The 17,708-nt window shown below is 33.9% G+C and overlaps 1 protein-coding gene across 4 annotated transcripts in view; it reads left to right on the plus strand.

Annotated features, from left to right (window-relative positions):
• Positions 1 to 17,708, plus strand: part of LOC145288028 (uncharacterized) — a 593,135-nt gene that overhangs the window by 188,349 nt on the left and 387,078 nt on the right. For all 4 annotated transcript variants that reach the window (XM_080136036.1, XM_080136037.1, XM_080136039.1 and 1 more), the window contains exons 8-11: positions 2,872 to 3,093; positions 7,746 to 7,955; positions 10,394 to 10,621; positions 13,141 to 13,350. In XM_080136036.1, the coding sequence (XP_079992162.1) occupies positions 2,872 to 3,093; positions 7,746 to 7,955; positions 10,394 to 10,621; positions 13,141 to 13,350 (870 nt within the window). The remainder of the gene's footprint in view (positions 1 to 2,871; positions 3,094 to 7,745; positions 7,956 to 10,393; positions 10,622 to 13,140; positions 13,351 to 17,708) is intronic.

The raw sequence follows: 17,708 nt of genomic DNA on the forward strand, positions 1-17,708 counted from the left end.
CTCAACAGTAAAGAGGAGGTGATTTTGTTGCTAAGCGGGTTTTTCAGGAATATGTACGTCGAGCCACAAGTGCAACGGCTTCATCAGAGCACATTCCATTAAAATACTTGTAAAACAAGCACAGAGATGCAACAGTGCGGGATGTGACTGAGATGGGAACTTAGTTAACAAAGTGAAACCTCTTATGTTGAAGACTCTCTTTTGGGCCTGATCAGAGAGAGAGAGAGAGAGAGAGAGAGAGAGAGAGAGAGAGAGAGAGAGAGAGAGAGAGACTAGTGGTAGATGCGCCAGTCCAGGTGTGGCAATGATAATCTATGCATGGGAGAATTGTGGCCTTGTAGAGGTACAGGATGCTCTCGGCTGTCATTAGTCTTCTTGCACGATAGAAGGAACCCACCTTATTTGCAGAAGCTTTCGCAATGTCCCTAATGTATTTGTTCCAGTTCATATTGTCCGTGAATGTTAAAGGTTAAAAGAAGAATTCCTATGTAAGGTGTTATTTATCATGTATATCGGTGATTGGAGAGGCGTCTTGTAATTGTTAAAGAAAGAGCAGCTTAGTCTTAATAGCATTAAATGTTACCATCCATTTACAGCCTCATTGCACTACAGTCTGGAGGTCATTTTCTTACGATTCTTCCATTGTCTTAGATTTGTGTACATCCTTCTTCCCTCGTATATGTTATAGAGCATTTTATCATCAACAAATATACCCATCTCGGACACAATATTATCAAGGAGATCGTTAATTAATATCAGAAATAATAGTGGTTCAAGTATCGACCCCTGAGGCACTCACGCATTAATGTTATGCTGTTTCGGTGTACGTCCCTCAATGACAACCTGGATGGTCATATTGTCTCAGAAGGATCTAACTATATTTAGTATACGTCCAGTTATATTGTACGGTTCAATTTTCATTAGCAGCCCTTTCTGCCTGACTTGATCAAAGGCATTGGATATGTCAAGATGTACAGAATTATCAGAAGAGGTTTCCTTACTTAAAAATTTGACATTATTACTTATCAGTTATTTTGGCCTTTCATTTTCATCTAAGTGACTGCTGATGCTATAGTTTTAATGTTTTTTATATAATTTTTAGAACAGTAAAGAATAGAACTTCTAGAAATTACGAAACACTTCTCAGTCATTTTCTGGTCATTTTCATGCGTATAATTTCACCTTTAAATTGATCAGAATAATGCTATTTCATCATGTATAGTTAATTATTTGAAAAATCCAAGTATAAAAAAATCTCAAAACATCATGCATTAGAACACACCACCCTATCCATATATATATATATATATATATATATATATATATATATATATATATATATATATATGTGTGTGTGTGTGTGTGTGTGTGTGTGTGTGTGTGTATTAAATTGTAATTCAATGAATTTCAAAAAACTCTCATTGAAATGAAATAAAGTGGTTGAGTTTCATATATATATATATATATATATATATATAAACTCTCATTGAAATGAAATGAAGTGGTTGAGTTTCATATATATATATATATAAAATGAACTCATTTTTCCCCTTTGATTTTTACCTTAATAGGATTGAAAATCAAGACATTTCATGCAAATGTAATATACACAAACTGCAGCACATTACTTGATAATCGTAGATTCCTATATTTTTTCTGCTGAGAGTTCACTACCAAATTGGTTAGAATCAATGGAAGTTATACAATCTTTTCTCTCTAATAAATTCCTCCTTCCCCCGCCACCACTTACACCGTTGCGGGATCTTTCACAAGGGACAGCACAAAGATACACCGGTTTGGGTTTTCTTTACTTCGTAGTTGCTTAAAAAACTGGAATGGAATTTTAACGTTGCTTTTCGTTCTATGCTTTCTACTGGGTGAAACACAGCATGAACTTAACCGATTCGAAGGGTTATTTATGCCATTTTTTCTTTCGCTTTATTTCGTTTTGTAGTTGATTAAAAAACTGGAATGGAATTTTAACGTTCATTTTCTACTGGGTGAAACGCACCATTGGAATTAAACGAATCGAAGGGTTATTTATGCCATTTCCCCCCGCTTTTCGCTGTGTTTTTTTTGTTTTTGTTTTTCAAAATACGTTCATTTTTTTCCTGATTTTTGCTTTTTGTTTTCCCGATTTCTTGTTTAAAGAAGTTTTACGTTTGTTTGCTGTTTTTTTTTCTGTGGTTTTGATTTTGCCGATTTTTTACAGAAGTTTAACATCGTTTTTTTTTAATATTTACTCCGCTTATTCTTTACTTTATCCCCCCTCTCTGACACATACACCTCCAAACAACCGGGCAACGCCGGGTACCCCCACTAGTTATAAATAACATCGCATTCGAGAAAGGCAACAACGTGTTAAAATGTTTGGCGTAGCGCGTAAACGATGGGCTTTGCCGATATTGGCCGATGGACTCGGTGATTTTACTACTCAGATTTTTAATCGATTTGGATTATAATCGACGTTTAATCGATTTTTTATATACTTTTAACCTTCCATCACTCGATACAGTTTATTGCATATTTTACTGTTCACCTTTCTATTTTCCATTTTCGCTCCTACTCAATTTCGCTTCATCAACACCTGAAGATGATTCGCACTTGAATCGAAAGTGCTCGTGATAACTATGGAACTTTCATAAATATTTTCGATTTTCATATAAAAAGATTACACGGAAAATCAAAAAAAAATTAAAAAAAAAACACACAAGCATACAGACAAAAAAGCATAAAGCAAAGTATCTCTGTGGTGTATAACAATTTCTGCTTTAATAAAAACTGCTGCATATATATATATATATATATATATATATATATATATATATATATATATATATATATATATACATTTTTTTCCTTCTTTTGCAGTTTACACCAAAAGCCAAGTCGTGACGATCGGAGATAGCGCAACTGCGTGTGTAGCCAAGGGTCGACATTACACCCTGGGGCTTCCGTTCTCTTTTACTGATGGATGCTACCGATACTACTGCGATTGTAAAGAGGACGGGTCATGGGAATGCCCGGCGAGTAGGGCAGAAGACATCTGCCCGAGAGGAGCGGGCAGACGGCGCACCGGTGAAGGACAGACATGTAAGTAGGCAGACGGGGAGACGTTTTTTTTTTTTTTCATTTTTTTTTTTTTTTTTTTTTTTTAAGAGACTATTCATCCTCGACTAATGATTCTGCAGACGGCAAACGAGATGGAATAAGCGTTGCGAGGTACATACTGCACACACACACACACACACACACACACACACACACACACACACACACACACACACACACACACACACGAAACATAAACACATACAATCATTAAATATACATTTACAATAAATTACTTTTAGAGATAACAAATTCGAGCAATGATTTAAAGTCAGACAATGCAATATGAACTGGATTTGAACTTGGCATGCCCAAGTTGTCAGTGCGGGTCGTTAATCACAAATTCACCACTTTTTAAATATATGTATTTCTGTATGTATGTATGTATGTATGTATGTATGTATGTATGTATTTTAATAATATATGCAAGTTCACATTAATTTCCCCGATATTTTTCTAATTAGAAATCTGCCAGGAAAGACATCGACATGGATAACATTTATATACGTAAAAATTATATATATATATATATATATATATATATATATATATATATATATATATATATATATATATATGTGTGTGTGTGTGTGTGTGTGTGTGTGTGTGTGAGGACATCTCAACCTATATATTCAACGAATTTTTGATTTACATACTTAAAACTTGATATATAGAGTATTCAGATATGTGGAAAGTTTTTATTCCGTTTTTACCCAGAAAAGGTGCTGGTAAGGGCTCAAAATTGAAAAATTGGTATGCGAGAGAGCACCGGATTTTTATCTGTTTTCAACTGTTTCACCTCTGTGCATGCGCGGTCGTGAAATATGGCACCTTCCTTATGTTAAATATGAGTTGGTTTAAAACATACTTTAAAGTCAGGACAAGCTGGTGTAATGATTATCGTACTTAACTCATTGTTATTAGGTCTTACTTTCGCTCTCAGCTCGAGTTTTTTTTTTTTTTTTTTACTTACAAGAAGTGAACTGTTTAAAAATCATAATACTCGCATGCACGTCTCAGTGTCTTTTCGGGTTTTTTTAAATTTATTTTTCAAAGGAATTAAACGTTACGTTTAATGCCTACGGTATTTCTGTTTATGATAAATAAGAATTCTGCATTAATTAAAATATAATATTTATGCGTATTTTACAATTGGGTAACGCCAAGCGGTCTCCTAGTACATAATAAAAAATACGTAGAGTCAGAGAATAGCCCGTTCTACTGACATGGAAATTCCCCTTGTGTAACCTAGATCTCCTAAAGCAGAAGTAGCCTCGGTCCAATTGAAAAGACTTAATCACTTACTGAAATAAAATAAGAATAAATTGAGTAAAAAAGATGGCGTCGTTTTCAGAAATGACAATATTTTATATAACAATTGAATTACTGACGCAGTTCTATGATTTCATATGCATATTTTAGTAGTATATCTAATATATCTAGGGAAATAGATAGATAGCGAGTGTGAACACTGGAAAAACATAATATTTCCGTTATATTTTAGCAAACTTGTAAACTAGTTTATATATATATATATATATATATATATATATATATATGATTAGTTTTTTTTTTTTTTTTGAAAAAGAAATCCAGCAGAATGCTCAATTAAAAGGAAAATCCGAAAAATAAGAGCGTATTCATATTTTGTATTTTGTGTACAGAAAGTTGTTAGATAAGTCAAGTCTTTGGTACTCATCAGATGAGTATTGGCTGAAGAGAGCTTGATATGGATATCTAAAACGGTCCTAATTATCGGACTTGAAACCGACGGTACCAATGATTTGTCTCATCTAACAACTTTCTGTACACAAAATATAATATATATGTGCGTGTGTGTGCGTGTGTTTGTGTGTGTGTGTGTGCGTATGTGTGTGTGCGTGTGTGCATATGTGTGTGTGCGTGTGTGCATATGTGTGTGTGTGTGTGTGTGTGTGTGTGTGTGTGTGTGTGTGTGTGTGTGTAAGTCTTGAATGCATATGTCATCTTTACTAGTTAATGAGAAAACCGACTTTGAGTTTTTCACACATATACACACATCCAGCCGGCGTCATAACATGAAATAAATATCCAATTTGTGTGCTAGAGTGTCCTTGCAACAACTTTTCACTTTCTTTGCGGCTTTCTCTCTCTCTTTCTCTCTCTTTAAACTTATTTTCAGTCTTTCTGTCTCTCAATTTCTCCAAGTTTCTAGCTATCTACCTATCTATTTATCTATCTTACTCTGACACCGTGTTGTGCACGTGCGCGTGTGTGGCCGTTCTACTGTAACTGTGTCAGCCATTGCACGTGACCCATACATCTCAATTGAGATAATTAGGAAGAAAGTTACATGGTCCGCCCATCTGCAGTTCAGAACAAGTGCACGGGACTGCACAAAGGATGGCTGTCTATATGTCAACCCTCCCTACAAGGATCTAACTAAAAAAAGTACAATGTGCGCATGCGTGAGTATACGAATACAACAAATACTAGTTTCATAGTCTTGACCATAGGATTCTATTAAAAAGAATTCACATCTGCTCATATTTAACAATGTTCATATTAAAAGTAACCGCCGCTGGATTTATTCCCACAAACCATTTGCTAATTTTTCAAACTTAAGATTCAACTTAAGTTCTATCCATATAAGACGAACATGACCGTTGACACATAAAAACGGCTCCTTCAGTCTTTGACAGACGATGGATACTCACGAAGGGGTGCCTGCCCGTGAAATTGTTTGTGGCAGAAGGTGCGCAGTCACCAACCACGCCTCTCCTGAGTCGACATTGTTAAATACCAGTGCAAAGTGAAGTGGATGTACAAGACGACTGAAAGCAAATGCCGAGATAAGCGGAGAGAGCACATCAGCGCCTAGAAGTCCCAAATGGTCACCCATCTCGAACTAACCAGGTTCAACGTTGCTTAAATTCGGTGATCTGACGAGAACCGGTGTGTCAACGTGATTATGCTGTATAACACATGTTCTCGTTAGATAACCGAAGGTAAGGAACGTTGAACTTGCTCAGTATCAGATGGGTGACCATTTAGGAATACCAGGTGTTGTATGTAGAAGGACATGTAGATTCCCTGCAACAACTGAAAAAAAAATGTAACTCCTCATCTCTCCTGACGGGGATATATAAATACAAAGAAAGATCAAAATGACTATATATATATATATATATATATATATATATATATATATATATATATATATATATATATATATATATATATATATATATATATACTAGCAGGAAGCCACAACGTTACTTGGGATTGAATGATGATCAACAGATGTTTTATATTCCATATTTTTATTGTCCTCGAAATCGATGAAATCGCCCATCTTTTCCATCAAATCGATTGATTGCCAGGTCTGATTGGAGACCTATCGCGATGCACCGAGAGAAATCTTCACATGCCTCCCCACATTGACAGTCCACAATATATTGTTGTCTACATTGCATTGTAGAGAACCTATTGTTTATTTTATAAAAGTTTTTTTTCCATAATGGCTTGAATTAAAGTTTAAAATTGTGCTTTTTTGTTTTAGAAAAAACTGGATTCGAACTTGGCACCTCCAGGTTTTACTTTGTTTCCTTAAACACTTAACCACCATCACATCCTTTCTATTGTTGTTGCGCGAATTTCATCCGAATTCACTGTGAAACATTAAATCGTCGATATTATCTCCTTTTGGCCGAGATTCTTCTCGTAGATTTGGAGCATTTAATGTTTCTGAGAGATTTCAAGTAAACTCCGAGACCGATATCAACAAGAGCCAGCAGTTGCTCATACTCATTGAAAAAAGATCGTTATTTATAGACATTGATTAACCGTTTCACATACGCAACGCAATATTATTTTCACTTGTCATCTCTCTTGACGGAGACATACAAACGCAAGGTACAAATCTGCATTGCAATGGGTTACCTAACACCCTTGCTTTCTATAGTTTGTTCATAGAACATTGGCAAAAACGACGAGAGACCGCCAGATCCAGGCGGAGACACCTTTTATATTCACCCGAAGTTTCTGGAAGCATAACTCATAAATACTCCGTGTTAGGGCAGGGGATGGACTTTGGTGGTGCTGTTTCTGCTCCTGCTGTTGCTACGGTTGCTGTTGTTATTGTTGTTGTTGTTGTGGTTGTCGAGAACCATTCATTTTGAATGATAAACAAATATTTCTAGCTTCAACTCTTTCTAGAAATACACCGGGTACTTATGAGAGAAACCACGTGAAGGTTGCCAACATCCATAATGAAATTGTTTCGGTGGGCCGAACTGGATTGGAACGCTGTCTGTCATTGACCACTTAATCACCTTTCTGTTGCTATCAATAAAGATTATTATTATTATTATTATTATTATTATTATTATTATTATTATTATTATTATTATTAAAAACTCAGCAACCAAATATTACAAAATATAACAAAGTATTCGAAAATTTTCCACCGAAATGTTCAACTATGTTGTGTAAAGTAAAAACAGATGCTTTTGAGCATCCGTAAATATAACGAGAACCATAGCATCCATTTTACTAGATTCAGAAAGGAATAATAAGATGTATAAGCCATATTCAAATTGTTACGGAATAATTGAAGTGTTATGATTTATATATATATATACTTTTTTTTTCAGTTTACAGCATGAGCGTGGTTGTTTCAATGGGAGCCAGTGTAAAGTACTGCATCGCCCAAGGTGCTGAGTATCCGCTCGGTCGACCCTTTTCATTTACCGATCGTTGTTTCCGTTTCAACTGTGATTGCTTCAGCAATGGATCATGGGCTTGTCCAGCTCAGCGGGCCAACTACATTTGTCAAAGTGAATCTGGAGAACAACTAGCACAGAGTAAGTAATTAAAATCCCCGGCTATTATCAAACGGTCGTAAAGAAATACATTATTAAAGTTTTGAATTTTTAGAATAGGGCTGATTCTTTATATTACTTGTTTTAATCGAACTATTGATCTCATCTTGCGTTTTATTTGTACACATTTCAGTCGGATTAGCCTTCGACCGTCGTCAGGCATGTTGGTTGTTTTTTGGAAAAGAAAAGAGAAAAGTTACTAGCTCCTTAGATATTTTCATATTCTTTGAGTTCGTCTCTATCCATAAGGCTATGGTTTCGTATTTAAAAACAAATGGTTAAGAAAGGGGAGGCAACCCTAATTAAATCGACAGAGGATTGTCTCCCTTGCATCGCCGAAATCTTTTTTCTTTTCCAAACAACAGCCAGCATGCCTGAGGACGGTCGAGAACCAATCTGATCGAAACGTTGCATAAATAACACTCAAGATGAGAAAAATAGTCCGATCAATACAAGTAATATAAAACACATCATTTTTATACTCTTTATCTATATTTATTTATAACATGAAAAGTAATTTTGCTATAATGTTTATTTATATAAAATATAAATAAACATTATAGCAAAATTACTTTTCATATTTAGTAACTTTTAATAAGGTCTCATTAAATAATTTCAGATATGTTTTGGAAAATTCTGCGTGGCAGTCATTTTGAGAAATCTAATTGGTTCATTTTGCAAAATCGTTTGACTTATGACATGGTTCCTGGCCTTAGTAGGGCCCTATTGGAAGACGATAGCGTCTTTAGGTATTGTCTATAACCACGCTGACAATCAGCATGAATCTAAATAAAGTTATAGTGAAGGAAGAAAATTAAGGATATACAGGAACATGACTACTTAGAAAAATGAAATTAAATGAAACGTTGAGAGAATAGAAGGTCACTAAAAAATAAGCAAAGTTTTGGAAATTAAAATTTGAGAAAAGAAAACGATGTTTTATGACAAAACAATTTTATATCTATAAATATGTATCTATATTTTTATATCTATAAATATGTATCTATAATTTTAATTTTTTTTAAATATATAAATATGTATCTATAATTTTATTTTTTTAAATATATAAATATGTATCTATATTTTTATATCTATAAAATATATAAATATGTCTCTATAAATTTTATATTTATAAGAATATAAAAGTTATTATCGATTAGTAAGTGTTCATTTACGCAAACTTTATTTGGTAAAAACTCGTTCAATAAATAATTACTAGGCTTTATGGTGTGCATATTAATATGTTCATGGTGTGAATACAGTGTGTAAGTAATATGCGTATACGAGTATTTGTATTCGTGGAACTGTGTATGTGCGTTGGTTTACTTTGTTCTTGTTAGTACGCGTATAGCTGTGAGTAGCAATTCGTTTCTGTTCGCTTGACTCTCGCCAGTGTTTAAGAATGTGTGTGAGATGAAGAATGTCTTGTATGTAACACATAGACGTGTTCCTTTTCACTTTCCCATCCCTCAAATGCACGAGCGTGTTGAGCAGGCGTTCAAAAGAAAATATTATTTCGTCACTATTCTTAAAGGTCTAGTTAATTTGACACAGGGTAGTTACTTTTGGGGTTTTAAATGATTTTCCTGGGTCGACAATATTTTGAGTCAACACGTTCCTGTGAAAACGAACTTGCTTTTGCTAGTGTCGAGAAGAGCAAATCTAAACAAGGCGGAGAAATAAAAAGAGTAGCTATTCAAATCATTTGCTTTTTAGTATTCATTCAAATCGCATCTCAATCCAGTTACTACAGACTTATACTTTGGAGGATGATGTACTAGTATATGTGGAGACATGGTGTTGCATCGGATGATAGCTAAGGAGATGCACTGGAACATTCAAGCGGTCTGTTGAGGCTTATTTCTACCAGTGTCTATTATTTGTTAAATAGCTCTTATGAATCGTGAAGTGTCTGGACCGAGCAATCCTGGTTTATTCAATTAAAATAGGCTGAAAAGTGAATCAGTTAGTGTTGCAATATTTTTGGTATCGTAGAGAGGGTATGATTACAAAATAAAAAAAAGAAAGAAAATGGCAGGGGTTTTTTATATACAAGGTTGATAAAAACTGACCGATCGGATGGAACTAGGCTCTGCTGCCGATCAATCAGAAACCGGAATCACCCCATAGAATTCCGGCACACACTTTTTCGTCTTCACGCAAGACGTAATTTTTCTCTTTGTCTCAGGACTTCTTGGGATTGACTACCTACCGGAAACGCTATATGTCGTCTGCAAACTTTTACAATTCCAAGCGTCCCTGATTGATACTACCGTTTTGTTTAACACAACATTCTACTTCTCTTTTGTTACTTCTAAAATTAAAATGGCTTACAATACAAGTGAGCTGTATTTGTCGTTTGTATTGATTAAAGTGATTCAAGTGATTCTATTTTGTATTCATTCTCTTTTCGATCTTAGCTTCCGATCGAAGCATGTACATCATTCCATTCCGGAACGCTCGGGCCTGCTTGATCAACGGCACTCGATACCCCCTGAGTCGTACCTTCTCTTTTACCAAAGGATGTTTCCGTTTTAACTGCAATTGCCACAAGGATGGCTCATGGGCCTGTCCAGCTGACCGCACGCAATTCACGTGTCTCCGACCCGCGGGCGAACATTCACACGAAGCATCGGTCAAAGCCAAATGTAAGTATCAATTTAGTCTTTAATTTTTTATTTTCACCAATCAAAGTCTTTATTCTTTTTTACTAATGTTTGCATTCTGTTTTATGAAACTTAAAAATATCAAATAGATGAAGATATCGAAGATATACGCTCGTTATTATTAAACCAATCCTTAACGGTACTAGTTGTAAAGAACATTAATAAAAATCAAGTCTTCTTTGTTAAACATAAACAAAAGGCTCCAAATTTAAAATAATTGATACACACAAGCATGTCTGCATATGAGAGCTCATATGCACTCAAATATAGATTTACATAGACACATGTATATAAAAAACTTTTTAATTTAAAATTTTGACATTTTTCTTTAACTATTTTATGTATCATATTAATGTGTCCATCTTGTGTAAAACAGTCTTATTCATTAAAATTAAAAAGTAAAATTAAAATGAGAAAACTGGTATTAATTATCACGTACTATTACAATTAGGCATTAAAGCGATAAGAAGGGTGTTATTTATGCTGCACCATATATATATATATATTTATATATATATATATATATATATATATATATATATATATATATATATATATGTGTGTGTGTGTGTGTGTGTGTGTGCCCTTACACTATTTTGGCTGCTAAGTAGATAGATGAAATTACAATAATCAACAATGTTCACACACACACACACACACACACACACACACACACACACACACACACACATATATATATATATATATAATATATAGTCTTATTTGTAGTATTCCGAATTTTACTGGGTTTATATAATTCAGTAATCGTTCTTATACCAATAAATTTTAATTCAGTTCTTATACCAATAAATTTTAATTCAGTTCTTATACCAATAAATTTTAAGCCAAAAAGAGATGACTTAAACTGTAAGCTACAAAATTATCATATTTCATAATTGAGCATTCATATATTGTTTTAACAAAAACCAAGACTTCAAAGAATGGGTTGATAGCAACAAATAGTGTATTTCATCGTTAGTTACAATTGGTTCAAGACTATTCGGTAAATCCAAACATTATGTCGCTTGAAAAATTTTACAAGAACAGCCTTTCTTCAGATTTATTGAATAAAAAACACTTTAACAATAAAACATTATAGAAAACATTTGCCTTATAAGGAAAAGAAAACAAGCGAAAATATTTTACCTATATCGCATCCTTGCAAAGTATTTTTTTAAAGACTTATAAATATCATCCTTCTTATTGTTTTATATATATCGTCGGTTCCTACTCGTATTCGAGTATTGGGTCCCGTCGTTTGTCGCTAGTCTGCTCTCTTTGGGGTGGATGTTTATGTATGATGTGATCGTTAAGTCTGAGTCTAGTGGAAGAGTCTTGAACAGTGTTCGCAAGGAAAGGTAAGGGGGTCGGGGTTGTTCTCGTCTCTCTTTCTCTTTTTCTTCTTCTCCTAGCCTCTTCGTGCTATCTCCTATTCTTCTTAAAGTACACGGTGCCATGGTATGCCGCGCCTCTCCACGTCTTCTTGTCCATGGCAGTTTCCTCTAATGAGAATGGGTCGATGTTTGTTAGAGCCATGATGCGTTTGAGTTGGTCATTGTGGCGGAGTTTTGGGGCTCCTTATGGCTTCGTAACCTGGGCCAGTTCTTCATATAGCATTTTCTTGGGGAGACTTGAATTATTCGCCATGTGAACGTGACCTACCCAGCGAATGCGGTGATGGATGATGGTGATCCCAACCCTGGTCACTGAAGCCGGTTCTAGGACTTCAATATTGGTAGTGTGGCTTTTCCGAGGCATTTTAAAAATCTTCCTTAAGTTTGCTGAAAGCGTTCCTGATTTTATATCACTTCTACAGGGGCATGAAGAGGACTACTGTCCGGAACACCATTAATTTGTTAGCCATCTTTAGGGCGCGGTTGTTGAATACTGGGCAGTTGAGGCGACTAAAGGCGAAATTTGCTGACCTGATTCTGTTCTCCACGTCTTTCTTTAAAAATCCAAAACAATACAAGATATATCTATGGAATCAATTAAAATAAAATGTATTTTATAACAAATACAATCTCATAAATTTCCCAAGATATATAAAAATAATACAGATAAAAAATAATTTGGACGGTTCACAGGTTATATCAAAATTTATGACATATTATAATCTCACATATAATTTAGTAGATTATAAAAATTATGACATAATTAAAAATTGAATTTGGCTTCGAAAATCAACACATGATAATGTTCATATGCAAACATTGTTAAGTGTTGAGTTTTGTAACTTGATTATAGTATGTAAGACTTTAATTAATTATGTTATAAATTTAAAAAGATACCGTACAAATACAACTTATTTCTATTATAGATCACTTCAGACTATTAATTTAATCTCTTCACTAGTAATATTTTTACACTCCATCCACGTTTTTAATTATTAACTTTTTATTTTCTATATTTCTTTATGTACGTATGTGTTTATTACTAGTTTTTTTTAATTATTTTCATATCACAAACATAATAGATTTTTGTTTTGTTTTCCTGTTCAGTCTATAGCAAAGGTCAAGTTTTCTCATCTAGTACAGAAGTCAGCCACTGCGAGGCAAACGGAAAGACTTATCCTCTTGATCGGCCATTTTTCTTCAATGATGGCTGCTTCCGGTTTAACTGCCAATGCATGTCGGATGGATCATGGGAATGTCCTGCTGATCTCTCTCTGTATATTTGCCAAAAACAAGCAGGACAAGCCATTGAACATGGTAAGAACGGTGTTGTTGGATATTTCTATCGTAATCCTTCTGAGAAGATTGATTCACGTGCCAATATTGTTGATTTCTTTATAACATTTTTTCTTTGTTTTGTAACTTGATTATAGTATGTCTTAGCATCCCCATTTTTAATATTCTTTGCAATTTATCGCTTAATAACAAACCAGAGCATGATACACTATTAATATACAAATCAAATTCAGTTAAATATCCCGCTTAAATAATTCTTATTTTCTTTTTTACGGTTATTTCTGGAGCCATCCAATTGAATCTTAAATTGTTTTAAGCTATTGCTATTTTTAGGTAATCAATACGGCTAGGACAACAGCATGTTCTTTTCAATGTTTTGATTCTCGAGTGTGTATCCGTTGATATCTTATATGCTTTTATATAGAGTGATGTGATTATCGGTTGATTAACTGTGTCCGATATATACTCGCGAGTCAAAACAATGATAAGAACATTCTGTTGTCATAGCCCTACTAATCAACCAACTTATTTAGATATATTTTATTTAAGAAAAACGATTTTTTTTAGCTTTTGAAATTTGCTTTGGAAATAACTTACGTAAAACACTGTAAATAATTTCCGAACGAAAACATCGCGCTTTTGTTTTCTTTTGTTTTGCTAATATTTAAAATACTGTTGTAATTTCAATGAAAAAGTGCTTTCGCATTTTATGGATCGTGCTGAAATAATAACCTTATTATTTAGAAAGCTATTCTTAACATAAGTCGAAGGTGTTTATTAACTATTCTGTAGATTCACCTAACAATTTAATAAACAAAGCATACCGTTCTCCACTTGTTAAATACTGCAATTTCATTAGCTAAACGTTTCGACACATTTAAGCAGTTCAAGTAACCTGCACGGGATATGCCGACGATATCGCGGTTCGTATTCTACATAAGTAATAAAAAATTTAACACATGAACACATGGCTTTTAATCAGTCTCGAGAGACGTTGTAAGGGTCTATACACGCTACACCTTTTATTAACTGCACTGATCGATTCTATTGACAAGGTGAAGTCAGGACGACTCGAAACAATGCTGGATAAAGAGAGTTCTACTATATACAGCATCTAGTATTTTCCCAAATAGTCACTCATTTAATACTGACCAGGCTCAACGTCGCTTAACTTCCGTAATCTAACGGGAACTAGTGTGCCAATGTGATTATGTCGAATAAATTTTCTTACATGCTATTAATTATTGTGAAAAATTCAAGTAAAGCACTAGTCATTTTTCTCCAAAGTTAATCGTAATTTATTACTGGACTGTGTATTGAATTAAACTTATGACTACGAACGACATGGCAAACATATTAATTAATTTAACGATCAGTTAGTGAATGGTATGTTATGGCTTAATTATGTTCCCAGAAACATTAATTATAATTTCCTTTATCAATGTGATGGTGATAAAAAGCCTCCCGTGTGGTTTCCTGCATACGTATGCAATATATCGTCAGTAGCTTTAATTAATATTTCAAAATTCCGTTTTACACAATCTGTTTTTATAGATTAGTAATTTGATTGTTCTTGTTCTTTGTCATGTTATATACAGTAGCGTCCAAAACTAAGGGACAACATTTTAAAATCTAATATTTGTTACAAATAACAACTGTAAAAAGTTGAAATTTTGACAACTGGTAGTCGTTATCATCCATAATAACATACTAAAATTGGAATCATTTGCAAAGGATAGAAAAAGAATTATAACATTTTTTTATTTATTTTCAAAATAGGAACGTCCAAAAGTAAGGGACAAAATTGAGAAAAACAATGTAAACAGCCAAAAAACAATAAAAATACATATACAATCAATATTTAGTAAATGAGCCCTTGCTCTCAATTACAGCTGTACATCTTCGACTATAAGAACGAATCAGTTCTTGACAATCCTCTATACTAATTTTAGACCATTCTTCTTGAAGCTTCACCCACAAATCCTCCGTGTTAGTGGGATTTTTTTCCATAACTTTCACTCCTAAGGTTTTCCAAAGATTTTCTATTGGATTTAAGTGAGGACTTTGCGGTGGCCAATCCATAATTTCGAAATCTTGCTCGCCAATGTAACTCATTTTGCCTTGTGACATGGGGCATTATCTTGCGTAAAGGTAGCCCTATCGAAACCTGAATTCTTTATGATTGCCACAACATGATCTTGAACAAAGTTTTTATAGATCTGCGCGTTTACACGAGTTTCTAACCGGACAAGAGGCGTTGTACCTTGGCTAGAAAACATTCGAAATGCCATGACGCTTTCGCCCCCAAACTTGACATTTTTCTTAGTACACTTTCCACTTAATCTTTCATCAATAAGTCTCTTTACATTTTTTTCCCCATCATTTACAAATAAATTAAACTTGCTTTCATCAATGAAAAATACTTTTGCCTAATTTTCATTTTATGTCCAAATTACATACCTGTTTGCAAACTCTAGTCTCTTCTTTTTATTCTTCGAACTAACAAGTGTTTACTAACCTGGGGTTCGATTAAACAGGCTTATTTCTTTCAGTCGTCTAGAAACAGTATGTCTTGACACATTAACACATGAAGTAATATTCATAACCCTTCTAATTACTGTGTAAGACTTAAAACGGTCCTTTAATGACATACGCCGTATTAGTCGACCTTCTCTTGCCGAAGTCTTGCAAGGTTTGCCGATTAAAAAAAACTAACTATTTTGCCAGTATTATTGTAAGATTTAACAACTCTGCTTACAAAACTCTTGGAACATTTCACTTTCTCAGAAATCTCTCTAATTTTTATTTATTTTACTTTTGTTAGTTTCAAGAGATCAAGGGGCTCCTTCCTGGGGCTAACATTGGATTCTATTATAATTTAAATTTATATCCGAGGGCTCTTTTAAGAATAGACACTGTTCCCTTTATTGTGTAATCTGTATTTCCTTACAGCTTGGTTTTCCAGGGATTGCTTCTAAGTATTTTTGAAGGTTTTTTTTTTATTAGGCCAGTTGCTCCTGTCACAACTGGTATGATGTTTATTTCTTTCAGAGACCATGTTGTGTTTTTAGATAATTTTTTAGGTCCTGATATTTTGTTATCTTTTCCCGTTCTGCTCTATTAAGGCCAAAGTCGTTTGGAACTGTGACATCGATAATGAGTGCAGTCCTTTCGGGCTCGTTCCATATTACAATATCTGGCTTGATGGCTTTGTCTTTTATGCATCTGCCTGCCTGTATGTCTTTGTCGCAGAACACTGTCACTTTTCCATTTGATGTTATCGGTGGTGGTTCATGTTCCCAGACAAATGACTAAGTAAAACTTATTCTTTTAAGGAAATAAAAAAATTCAATGTAGCATAAAGTTTAAATTATTTTTCTCAATTTCGTCCCTTACTTTTGGACGTTCCTATTTTGAAAATAAATAAATAATTGTTATAATTGTTTTTCTATCCTTTGCAAATGATTCCAATTTTAGTATATTATTATGGATGATAATGAATACCAGTTGTCAAAATTGAAGCTTTTCATAGTTGTTATTTGTAAAAAAATATTAGGCTTTAAAATGTTGTCCCTTAGCTTTGAACGCTACTGTATACCGTGTTATTGACAAGCGTGTCACTATGCTAGCATACTCTTGTTTTTCTTTTACAAACGGAGAGCTGGGTAAAGTCACTTCTAAACCACGTTTGATTCTCAGGTATATATCCAATGATATCTTGTGTTTGTATGTAGATTAATTGTGTCTAACTGTCGGATATATACTTGGAAGTCAAAGCAATGAAAAGAATATGCTGTTGTCCTAGCCCTACTTACCACTATAGGTCACTACTTATTACGACACACACATTAGCACGCACACGACACACACATAACACACACACGCACGCACGCACACACACACACACACACACACACACACACACACACACACACACACACACACATATATATATATATATATATATATATATATATATATATATATATATATATATATATATATATACTAGCAAAAAGTATCCGTCGTTGACTGGGTTCAAAAACAGCCTACAGAAAATCGATTCTGATTTATGAAAGTATGATAGGTTATGAAAAGGAAGGGTTGTAAAGAAATAGCTTCGAATTTGGGGGTGTCAAAACCGAAGCAAAATATGATGAAAGTAAAAATAAAATAGATCAACCCCATAATTTATTATACCATACCTGTTCACACTGAAACACTTATCACAATATTCTGTTGATCTACATTAAAAAACCTTGTTAAACTTTGTGACATATTTAATTCCATTCTATGGAGGTCAGGTGCGAACGAACACACCATAATTTTATTATACCATATTTCTTCAAACTGAAACATAATTATCAAAGTATACTTAC

The sequence above is a fragment of the Euprymna scolopes genome, chromosome 11, assembly GCF_053919585.1.
Source record: "Euprymna scolopes isolate OS-2025 chromosome 11, ASM5391958v1, whole genome shotgun sequence".
Classification (NCBI taxonomy): domain Eukaryota; kingdom Metazoa; phylum Mollusca; class Cephalopoda; order Sepiida; family Sepiolidae; genus Euprymna; species Euprymna scolopes.